We start from the raw sequence: 12,500 nt of genomic DNA on the forward strand, positions 1-12,500 counted from the left end.
GTGTGTGTGTGTGTGTGTGTGTGTGTGTGTGTGTGTGTGTGTGTGTGTGTGTGTGTGTGTGTGTGTGTGTGAGGGGGGTTAGGGTAAGAGAGTTGTATTACAGTGGTGATGAGTCGCCTGGCTGCGAGGCTGATACCTCAGCAGCACCCAGCATTGACCAGGCCTTTAAATAAAGCCTTCGATCCTTCAGCAGCAGAGAAGGTCACCGCATGCCTCTGGTTACCCTGCCTGTCTGTCTGCATCCACGGCCAGGAGCCCTTCTGCCATCCCTTCCTCCTTTCCTCCCTTCCTTCCTTTCTTCTTTCCTCCCTTCCTCCCTTCCCCTGACCTCCTCCTGTTCTCTGCGTACATGTCTGCATTCAAATCCAGTTTCCTTCTTGTCCTCATCCTTTGTCACCTTCCCTCTCGATTCCTTCCATCCATCCTTCATCTCCAGCTTATTTTTTGACTGGCACTGTAAGAGCGCAAAGAACTAACCCTCGCTTTTCCCTGCCTCGCTCTATCATCCCCGGCCATCCACTGCTTTCCGTTCATCTGTGTGTCAAAAAAAAAGAGCACAGTGTTTGGCTCCGCAGAGAGAGCTGAGAGAGTGAAGGAGGGTTAAGGGTCAAGACAAAAATGTTGGCCTCATCCCATGAGAACCGCGCATGTCACCCTCCTGTCAATCACGTAGCACTGTCAGAGCCCCAAAACAGCTGCATCACACTCAACAAAAGTTGAGAGAGCGTTTGATCGAGCTAAATATAAAGTGAGAAAACGATCTAATAACGAAACACTCCCCAGTGTCTGCCTTATTTAATGAGATCAATACAAACAAGTGTTTTGTGGTTTTGATTTCCTTCAGAAGACTTTGTGACTGAGTTACATGCCATTATACAAACTTGTGTCAGATTTATACTAAAATATCAGGATGTTGTAAGAGTACAGATTTAAGGCTCCTGTTTGATTTAATTTGATTGCATTCAAATTGTTTGGATAAAGAACAGAAAGCAGGTAACAGAGAACGTGATTTTCATATTTACGATTCATATTTCCGCTTCTCTGTCAACTATAAAATCAAACATTAACAATGGTTATAAAGATAAAGAATTGTGTAGTAATTCTGTTCAGCATTGACTAGCTGTATATTTTATTTTTTAGTATATCTTAAATGTTTTTCTTAGATGCAATCCATCTTTTTGTTATTAAATGTAAGGTAAACTTTTTGGGTGCAAACTTGAATCAAGGAGCTTGATACATATTTTTTGTGTATGCAATGTAAATTAAAAGAATAATATAAATGACTTATAATTAATTCTGGCAACATCATAGTAATGGATCATTTACACAGTAACATAATAAACACTGTTATTAAAAGCTTAGTGTGAACATTATGCATTTTGACACACATGCAGCAGACATCAGAAATCATCAGACTTCTGCAACACTAAACTTGTTAGTTTAGTTTTATGTTCTATTTTAATTTGACATCAGTTTTAAATATTTTAAGAATGTCAATGTACTAAATGAATTTGTGTTGTAAAGGAGAGTTGAAGATTAGAAGCTGAGTAGGACAAGTTACCTCAGACTCCAGGGTGGCGGGGCGGAGCAGTCACAACTCTCTATCACAGATGGAGGAATTTTCTTGACGTCCTGCGAAGACAGGAAACCGAACGGTGTTATAAAAGCCACACTGTGATCCACCAACACAGGAAACCACTTATAACACACTTTGAACATTAAGTAATTGTTGTTTGTTTCCAAACGGACCATGAATTTGAAGTAAAGTTGAGAAAGCAAAGATGATGTCACAAATGACTGGTGAAACATAGCAATAGCAATCCTTTTAAATGCAAATCAAACTGAACAATACATTTGTAGTATTCAAATTTGTTGCAATAATTTGAGTTTATAAAATTAACTTGAAACAATTTGAAAATACATCAAATATTAATAGAATGTATTTCAATTCAAGGGAAACAATTTAGATGAAAAATGCAAAACTATTCAGACTTATCATAAATAAACGTATATATACATACACACATACTGAAGGATATAAAGCAGCAACAAACCTAAACATACAACACAAAAACAAAATTATATTTTAATGTTGAAACATGTTAAAACATGACTGATTGTCTTTAATACGTTTGATGTACCTCATTCTCTAACATACACACACACACATGCGCGCGCACACACACACACACACACACACACACGCAATACGGTATTTTAAAAAGCTAAATCGATACACATGAAACGTATATCTGAAATAAATTTCACGTTACAACATTATGTTATGATGATGTTTCATAATGTGTAATATTATAACAACCCCTTCCTCTATTTTAAGTGCATTATTTCAAATAATTTTACAAAAATATAGATTAAATGTCTTAGTTCAAAAATGACTGAAATAAGCAGGGTGGTCAGTTGGCTTATGAGGACCATGTATACACTTTTACATTTATTTGGGTGCATGCATGTCTGAGAGCAGAGTATTCACACATCAGTGTAAGAATAATACACACATGTGAGCATCAATGTCTATGAACACATGCCAGAGACGACCGTGAAAAGAAAAGAAAAAGAAAACCTGCTTTAAATACCTGAAAAACCTTTTGCTGGGCTTTAATAAAGCAAAATGAGACAAAGGAGCAACAAAGTATATAAATGCCCCCAATCCATCTTTAAGCAACAATGACAGCCATTCATTTCCCTGTAATCCGAATTCACTCAAGGGCCAAATGGACTCTGACCCATTTAGCTACATTGGGGCTCCCAGCAACAGACCTACAGCAGAGACAAGTCTGCCGTCAGACTCTGAGATGTACCTACACTAGGATTTACAGTTTCAGCCCCATAGAAATCAATCTGCACATAATTACACGCACCTATAGGTGAAGACAAACAAAGAGCTGTATAAACACACTGGGCCAGACACACAGTAACACACACACATTCACGCACATACACACACACACACACACTCACACACACTCACACACACACACACTGGGCTTAATACAGGGTAAGTAAGGTCCATGTGCAGAGGGGCTACTACATGGCAGCAGTGTGTGGGGTCAAGGCCTTTCCCAGGTACAAATAAAAAGGGAGAGAAGAGACTCTGAAGAGCTAAACAACACGGTGGGTCACCTTGCCTGGCAAAGAGATCAATGTTTGTTTGACTGGTTGAGAGACAGAGAGAAACAGAGAGAGAGAGGCTGACTGCAGTAGAAGGGTAAATCACCTCGCTCGCTTCATTGAGATGCAGGTAAAACACACAGGGGTCGGGCTCGGCTCCAGCTCCACCCTGCATAACACAAACTTGTGCACGCGCAGACTTAAACGCACACATAAACCAAAATGCACTCACACACAGTTGCATAACACACTCAGTTTCCAACTGCCGCTGTCCAAAACACACCACTCCACTGACTCTGTGCCCCGCAACTCAACTCACTGTTGAAAACATCAACACAGCCTCAGCTATGTTTATCTGTCAGAAGATTGTGATCACATATAATTAAATCATAATTAGCTTTCATCTATTGCCCTTTAGTGATGTGTTCTGAGGAGGGCTTTCTATACAAACAAATGCAAATAGTGTTTGAATCCTACTGCAAGGAAAATCACAAAACACATTGCATGTGCCTATGTGCACATTCTTTAACAGCTGAACATTTACAGTAATCTCAATTCAACACCAGACTATGGGATTGGATTCAGACAATCACATTACGTCCACTCTGTTCATGCTTCTATTTGCTGGAATAAATCACCATGTAAAGCCAATAAGATACATACAGAGGCAGCAGCACAAACCATCTTTACAGCTGCTGCATTTCTACCACATGCACAGGCACGACAGGAGGGGACAAGTTAAATTATTAGGGTTTCAAATAAATGACACATAACTCAGGACACTGCAAGACAGAGAGAGAGAGAGAGAGAGAGAGACAGAGAGAGAGAGAGAGAGAGAGAGATAGAGGGGAGATCTGGCATTGCAGGTCTAGATGATGGACGGACCACAGAGGAACATAAATGCAGCTGATTTAAATCACTTTAAATGTAAATGTTTATCGCGTGGAGTGATGCAGATGTGGATTGAGTGGAAGAGATTGAAATTGTTTCCTCTTTTGAATGCAAATATGTTTTTAACCTTTGAGGGGGGGGGAGAAAATGAACGTACACAAACAATACTGTGTTACAAGATGACTGCATTTTTCACTAAACAAAACAAATTGTTATTTGTTCTGCACTAGTCGTTACCCTTTCATGACATGTTAACGTAGCGGATTTAGTATATTCTTATATACTATTATTATTACCGACACCTCAATTATACTTGTTTAGGTAATGTTTTAAGACAGAAACTGTTTACTTACTCCTCTCAACTGATTATAAAAAACACATCCTATTAGAGCAGTAAGAAATCAAAACTATTCGAAGCTATTCTTAAATCAAGTAGTAAATTATTGTCTGAAAAAAAAGAACGCAGCCTGAATTTTTGGCACCTTTGGCCTTTCAAGTTTTTTCTAAGCTAAGTGAGACATTATTTGTTTTACTTTATCAAATTTCCTTTAGGTTGACATAAAAAGCTACACGCCTCACATTGTCCTGATCACATGACTCATTCCTATAGATCTAATGCATTCAGTTAGAGCATCCACACCCTTCCTCCACAAGGTGAAATAAAAGACAATGCAGGCTGGTTATTGAGCACTCACACAAATAGACACTAAAAAGGGCCAACATCCTTTGTCCTATTAATTCTGAGGCATTAAAACAAAGTACATGATGATGATTCAAATGTCAATACTGATAAATTTCAAAGTGATTTCCCATAGTTGACCTGAAAGAGAGAGTCCAATATTGTGACAGCAGACAACTACATTATCTTTAATAACCTAATCATTGGACAGACTGAGCAAATGATCACAGGGCAGAAGTCAATACAGTGGGCTGGAGAATAGAATTGCAATTCACATTGATAAGATTAAGAATGTGGTGTGTCTGTGTTCTATATGTACACTTTTTCATACTGTAAAAATGAAAGAGAGAAAGCAAAAGGCAGAGAAAGAAGCACTGAATCTGCTGAGAAATGAGGAGGAAGCGCTGAATATTGTTTCCTGTGCCTTCTGTCCTCCTTCAACGCAGGAAGTGAATCAGTGCTACTGAATCCATCTGCCCCTTGGTGTGTCTCAAAGTCAAAACACACGTACAAGCAGAAATTGTCCCACACAGTTTCCACCCCGACACAATGATCAGCATTTTTCCACTTTTTCATTCTCACATATTAAATAAGGGAGCAGAAACACTGGAAAACAATGAACTATGACACAAAGTCTACCACAGGTAAAACTGTCCTGAGCTAAACCCTGAGACTCCCCAGAAAACGCAACTAACTCTATCTGGCTCGCAGAAGAAAGGGGTGCCGTGAAAGCATAGCCTCTCCAGTTCTAGGTTATAACACAAATGCAATTAAACAGCACACTATATTGACCTAATCAGATAGGATGGCCATAAATTAGTGGACACATGCTCACTAAAAGGCCCTCTCCTCTCAGCTAGGACGCATCTCTGATCGTTTATCATCTGAAAGGAGCAGGAAGGCAGCCAGCATCTCCCTCTCTCTCTTTCTCTCTGTGTTGCTCTCTCTATCTCTATCCCTCTTGCTCTATCTCTGTCTCTCACTCACTTTTAATCACAGAGAAAATCATTCCTCCAGGCATGAGAGGATCATGCTCTCCCATCTTGTCCCTCACTCTGGGCTTTCATGGGGGCTAATGCGAGCCAGGTGACTGCGTGTGTGTGTGTGTGTGTGTGTGTGAGACACTGTTGTACAGGTGAGACACAGATCAAATACAGAGTGTTTACAACATATGGCTTAAACTCTGCGTTCAGACACACACGCCATTGCTGTGTGCCTTTTAAAGTTTCATGAGCTGCACAAATTAAACAACTTCTCCTTACGATCATACACATGCAAGCACTCCGACTGACAAAGGTCCTTACACATACACACAGACACACACAGACACACACACACACACACACACACACACATGCCTGGTGGCAGTGACCTAGACCCTGTGGCTTTTATCTCAGCCATACTTCTGTTTAGGATGCACTGAGTTCATCAGGCTGCTGCAGACCAGAGCAGAGGCAGGTTTTACTGTAAGCTATGGAGCTGTCAGTCGCTACAAAACCAAATTACTCTAAGTGCCTTCTGTGGCTTTTCTCTTTTAGTCTTATAGGCATTTAAAAAAAAAAAATCAAAGTCAAAAAAGGATGTACAGTTTATTTTCAGATGGACTTATTTGCAGGAAGTCCAAATTTAATTTTTTTTTAAGTTAAACATAAGTATGTAGCCTATTATCCTATATTTGAGTGTTTTTTGTCATATGGACCTTTGTCTTTGGTCGTTTTTTAAAGGAAACTTTCCACAGACATTTTTTCAACAAGTGGACCGTTACTGAGTAAAAAGTGCAAGTTTACTCTAAAATCAATCATTAACTCAGCCTTTCTAGGACAGCTGCAGTACAATTATTAGGCCCAGGGGCAAAAAATGAAATTATATTAGAAACATTTGGCATTGTAGTCTGATTTTTTTCACGTTCAAAAAAAAAAAGATAGGTCTTTTCTATCTTTAATTACGCAACAGGTGTAGAACATGATTTTTTTTTTTGACGCAAAAGAAGAGAAAACTGTTATATTTTGCATATTTCGCGTGTAGTTTTTTAGGTGACAAAAAAGATCGAAGAACGCATATTAAGTCAAAGTATATTAATGACTGCAGTACTACATTCATTAGAGCCGGACTTGATCTTGGAGCTGTTAGGAATCAAGAACACGCGCCTTGTGCGCAACATCTGTATCGCGCTTCATTCAAAACCAGATGTGAACCAGATTGACATTTTGTTCTTCTGTTTAGGCCTATATTTTTATAGATTGTAGGGCTCAGAGTGTGTTCTGTCGCCTTAGAGACGCAGTGACAAACAACATGCAAAACTAAAAAGAACAAAAAGAACAAAACATTTTCAGAATATATTTGTTCCATTCATGAAGGTTTATTGATGAATGGTATATTTATTAAATTCCATTTTTAAGAGTGAACACGATGTCTGCCAGTTAACTGTACTGTCCACACAATACATTTTACTGTTTAGAAATCATCCCAAAAGACGTATGGCTGCATGCTGCTTTGCTTAATGATTCTACAGCACCGGGACAACACATCATTTCCATTTTCCAAACAGTTCACAGTTTATTTACCGAATAACACCCATAGGGTTCTGGGTAAACTTAATTACGTTCCTTAAATGAAAGGAAAACACATTACCAACGAAATGCAGAAAGAACAGGTCATTTGTTGCAACAAGTTTGCGTGACAAAGTGGCCTATCTCTCATTAATTTCAGGACATGCATCATAATCTGCTTCTGTTTAAGCATTTTATCTTCATCCCCACTTGTTGATCGCTACAATCAATTTAGTCTTTGCATTTGTCAAGAAAAATAGAATCGTTTCTACTAAATAGTCTGATGCTGCTCACCTTGGTGGTATGTTATCTGTGAGTACAAATCAAGAGAACAAAGTTGCTTTATTCCACATTGTCATTTTCCTCCCAGAGCTGCTAGGGCAGCCTATAAATGTTGAAGGGTCCGTGTTCGCGGAGAACTTTTATGAAAGCAAAGCAACGGATGAATGCACCTGTTTACACATGTTTTTTTCTTTTTGTTGTTGTTGTTTTGTTTTTTTTACAAATAATTCCAAAAACGGTGATGAGGCTGAACAATCATGATATAATACAATCATCATACACAAGTTCTCAAAAACAAGGAGAAAGAAAATAAGTCCAAACACAATCCGCGCATGACCAGCATGCATGGCTTCACATAACTGTTACACAGACATCCGTTTTCCAAACTTCTGAGTTTGGATATTATTTTCACAAGACAAATAGGATGGATGATATGAAAATGATCCAACTTAAATTGACTTTAAACAGAGAAAATAAAAAAATAAAATAATATCCAAATAAAGCTATTGTGCCCGAGGACAGTTGGATTTTATTAAACTAATTTGGGTAAAGGGAGCAAATGGACGAGGCGCACGTTGAGGCTGTAAGGACGGACTTATAGGCTACTCAGCAAAGTGTTAAGTCATTTCATGCAACATTGCGAATTAGACAGAAATCCTTTAAAAATATATTTGGAAGCCGAATTCTTATTCGCTCATTTTTACAGGCCTTTTTGTAGGCTTTGTCATTTAAAAGTGACATTACATAAATCAATCAAGATCCTCACCCTGAAACTGAAATAGGCTACTTTGGAAATACAGAAAAGTGTAAAACTCTTTTGTCTAACGCTGCTTTAACCAAACAGCTTCAACACAAGCAAGCACAACCGATTTTAGCTGCGTGCAGATTAAAAGTTTTTTTTCTGTTTCTTTGTGAGGGTCGGTTATTAAAACTTTTTCAGCGCCGAGACTCACATGAAAAACTCCGGGGATGAGGGGTTGTTGTCGCTGCTGGATCCTCCGTTTTCTCTGAAGCCGGTGCTGATCAGCTTCTCGTATTTCTCCTTGTAGGCGTCCCTCTCCCTGGCCAGCCGGGAGATCTCCTGCTTGAGGTGGTCCACCTGCTGAATGAGTTGTGTCTTCTCTCCCTCCAAGACGTGCCGCTGCTGGACCCGTTTGTACCGGCAGGACTGGGCATAGCCTCTGTTCTTTAGTGTCCTCCTCTTCTGTTTCAGACGGATCACCTCTTCCTTGCTTACCCCCCGGAGCTGCCGGTTCAATTCCCGCACCGACATGGTCACCAGCTGCTCGTCCGAGAACCGGTCTTCCAAGCGCAGGTGCTGGTGGTTTCCCCCCATGCCGCCGCCGGATTGAGACCCGGAGGAGGGGTGGTGTCCTCCTGTGTGGTGGTGGTGATGGTGATGGTGGTGGTGGGGATTCCCGTTCTGAGCTGCGGCTGCAGCGATAACCGCGGATACCACGGCGGCCGCTGATCCCATCTCCTCCCCGGCCATTGCGCCTCCTGGCCCGGCTGCGCCGCCGAACTGCTGCCCCCTGGCATAGCCATCGAAGCTCTGGAGCTGGTGACTGCTGCTGATCAGCGCCTCTACGGCGTCCTCCGGGCTAAAGCCCAGAGCCTCGGGGTTCAACTGCTGTTGGTACCCGGTCATCCAGTAGAAATCCTCCAAGTGTGCCTTCTGTTCGCTCCCTGATCCCGGACTGGGCGCCGAGAAGCTTGGCGAGGGGGGAACCGAGCTGCAAGGCGTGCTCATCGGGGTGGAAGATAGGGATCCCCCGGCGACCAGGCGGCTGCACTGGCTGATGCTGCGATCGGGCTCCACCGGCTCCTTTTTCACTTCAAACTTCATCAGATCGAAGTCATTAACATATTCCATGGCCAGGGGACTGGTGGGCAGGTCGGAGTTGCTCATTGCCAGCTCTGATGCCATCCTCTTGCTGTTGACAGTCCTCCAAAGGGGGTGAGGAGCACCTGTCAAAGTGGGCTGCTGAGACACGCACTGAGCCAGCTTGATTTCTTTATTTATTTTCTTCAAAACTGGAGAAAAAGTGGATTTTCACGCACTAATTGCGCAGCGCAGGTTTTGGTTTTGTGACTCGATAAGTTTTTTTTTCTTCAGCCTGTGTTGCACAGACGCATTGGAGCAGCGCTGTTTCCTCCCTCTCTCCCAGCGTGCGGGTGTCTGAGCGCCGCTGTCTCTGTTTCTACCATTTAACACTTCATGGCTCCTTTTAGGATTAGTGCGCCAAATTGAAGAGGTTCACGCACGTGTCCCGGGCAAATAGTTGCTTTGTGGAGGAAAAAAAAAAACTCCACCCTAGGATTGATAGATTTTTTCTAAGGCATCAGTCAGCCGACGAGTTAAAAAGCATTGCTTAGTTTTATAGGCGCCCTGACGTCAGGACTGAAATATGAAATTGACTGAGACTCAGCCAATGAGGAGCCCAGCCTGCGGATGCAATTAGCATAATAGTATAGAAACCGAAGTTTTCTGAACTGTCCAAGCCCATCAGCAGATTGACACATGAGACGTAATAGTCATTCTTCCACTTTACATGAAGTATAACTAAAGCAGTAAAATAAAACAGATTGCGAGGAGTGACAGAATCAGGTAAATGCATGTGTAGCCTCATCTTTTGGCAAGTTAATACACTTTCATTGTATATTACATTTTTTCCCTTCATCGCAATAATTGCTTCACTCAAATCATTTACATTTCATTTTAGAGTCATATTTGTCAACATTTTTTTTCTTTTCTTTTCAGAACAGTCTATTAGTCAGGCATCTTAATCCAGCTCTCATTAGTTAGTTTTGATATAGCGAAACTTTGCACAGGTTCATATCATTAACTATATAAGCAGATTTATAATTAAGAAGTCCAAGTGATCTTAAAACTCGTCTTAGACAAGACAACCGTTTTAGACACTCTTCCCCAAACATCTTGGAATGGAATGCATTGAAATGCATCTGAACGATTCTCACTGAACGATGGAAAAGTAGTCTATATTTTACATATAGGCTACTCGCAGACATTTACTACGTATTACTACACATATAGCGAATCGTTGCGTGTGGAGGGTGGAAGCGTTTGAAAAGAGCATGGGTCTAGTTGAATGACATTGTTTGGAAACCCAACGTCGCCACCTTTCGGTATAGAATAATATTTCATGTGGATTTTCTAAGGGTCTCTAAGCAGCTCATGTGTCCACAACTATTGCTCTGAGTAAATGTTTTTCTGCTTTTAATAAAAACATTATATATACAGTATATATATATATATATATATATATATATATATATATATATATATATATATATATATATATATATATATATATATATATATATATATATATATATATATATATATATATATGCCTACATCAGTTTGCTCTTGTAGAGCATCGTCGGCTCTCTTTTAGTGGTTCTGCTAGTTATGAAGATTATTTGACAGGACAAACATCTACTTCCATGACCCCTTATGACAAAAAGAATATTTGTGATTTCAAAACAAACAAACAAACAAAAAAAAAATCTCATTACTATACAGAAGTAAATTTTCTTCAAGGGGAACTGTAAACACATTTTCTTTCACCTGTGTCCCGCATGGTCATTTACATTTAGTACAAGTCCTTGTCAACATAAAATCCTTTTTTTTAACGGAATACCCTCCACCTGTGTCCTTCTGGAGTCTACAGTCTCAATCCCATGATGTTCACAGCATCAGTGTAACCCCCCCTCTCTCTCTTTCTCTCTCTCTCTCTCTCTCTTTCTCTCTCTCTCTCTCTCTCTCTCTCTCTCTCCTGGAGCACATTCCTCAGGAGTGGTGGCACACAAGAACAAACAATAAGGAGGGCTATACACATAGGACTAAAGAGTAAATAAGAGAACTCTCCCTGGAACATGTCACACAGGGAAGCTTCAGAAAACTACAAAGCCGCCAGCACATAATCCAACTCCCTGGTGTCCCAAAGCAAGTAAATATTCTCTTGGTCCCTGTGACTGTTCATGGGGACTTAACATTAAACAGGAAGGATAAATATCGTGTTTTATGCATTAGAACACACAACAGAGGCCCCTCTGATGCTTTTGAATAAATATTAAACAGATGAGGTGTCCCATCTGAAGCTACTATGTGTTGTAGCGGGTAGGGATTAAATTGAGACTTGTAGTAGGATATGCAGCAGGAAAAGAACTTCAGAGTAACAGCAAGACATGTTTTTATAAGGTGGTATTGCTTTTGATTCAGTCATTTGTATGTCCTTTAAACACTATCATGAATTTATGGCATAACTGAAGGGAAACACAGGTGAGTGAATAAAAGTCATCCTGAAAAATGTATTTTCTTTAGTCCCGTAAAACTGACAAAATAACAACTAAAGCAATCAAAAGGATAATTCCCCTGACAGTATTTGTAAAATGGGTTGACATACACATCACCAACAGACACAGAGAGCAGGTTATGTTGTGCCATATTTGAATCGTCCGGATTTATTGGTCAGAGAGTCTCAAGGGTTAAAAAGCAGAGTCCAGGCCAATGCATCAGCTGTGTGCTGAGGGCTAATATGCCTGTATGCACCCTATTCTGTCTCCCTTTGGAGTTTCATGTAGGCTGCTCACTGCCACCAAGTTTATTACTGCCTATATTTTATCTGGGATGTGTTTTTCTCCCCTATACTATACATGGGTTGCACTTAGTTATATATTATAATAGAGCTTGTACAGCAGGAGGAGGACCACTTGTACAGCATTAGTACAAACAAAAGTTAAGAGCCTTTGTACACAAGTGTTATATGATTACAACATGTCTGAATATATTAAAATAAATGCCAGACAACAATCAGCTTTTCTTTTATTTCTCCAAATAAATTATGTTTACATAAAAACTATGTTCTCGGTGGATTGAATAGATTCCTTGAACTCAAAATTGAGTCTGTGTTCATCAACAGTAAGAATGACACACTTAAAACAAT

The 12,500-nt window shown here is 40.2% G+C and overlaps 1 protein-coding gene across 1 annotated transcript in view; it reads right to left on the bottom strand.

Moving 5' to 3' along the window:
• The window catches only part of mafb (v-maf avian musculoaponeurotic fibrosarcoma oncogene homolog b (paralog b)), a 48,661-nt gene extending 38,767 nt beyond the window's left edge, over positions 1–9,894 (bottom strand). Inside the window, exons 1-2 of the mRNA XM_034879962.1 lie at positions 8,484–9,894; positions 1,562–1,632 (exon numbers count right to left, since the gene is read on the bottom strand). Of these exons, the coding sequence (XP_034735853.1) occupies positions 1,605–1,632; positions 8,484–9,457 (1,002 nt within the window). The 5' untranslated portion in view covers positions 9,458–9,894 and the 3' untranslated portion in view covers positions 1,562–1,604. The remainder of the gene's footprint in view (positions 1–1,561; positions 1,633–8,483) is intronic.
• Positions 9,895–12,500: the final 2,606 nt, after the last annotated feature.

The sequence above is a fragment of the Etheostoma cragini genome, chromosome 8, assembly GCF_013103735.1.
Source record: "Etheostoma cragini isolate CJK2018 chromosome 8, CSU_Ecrag_1.0, whole genome shotgun sequence".
Taxonomy (NCBI): domain Eukaryota; kingdom Metazoa; phylum Chordata; class Actinopteri; order Perciformes; family Percidae; genus Etheostoma; species Etheostoma cragini.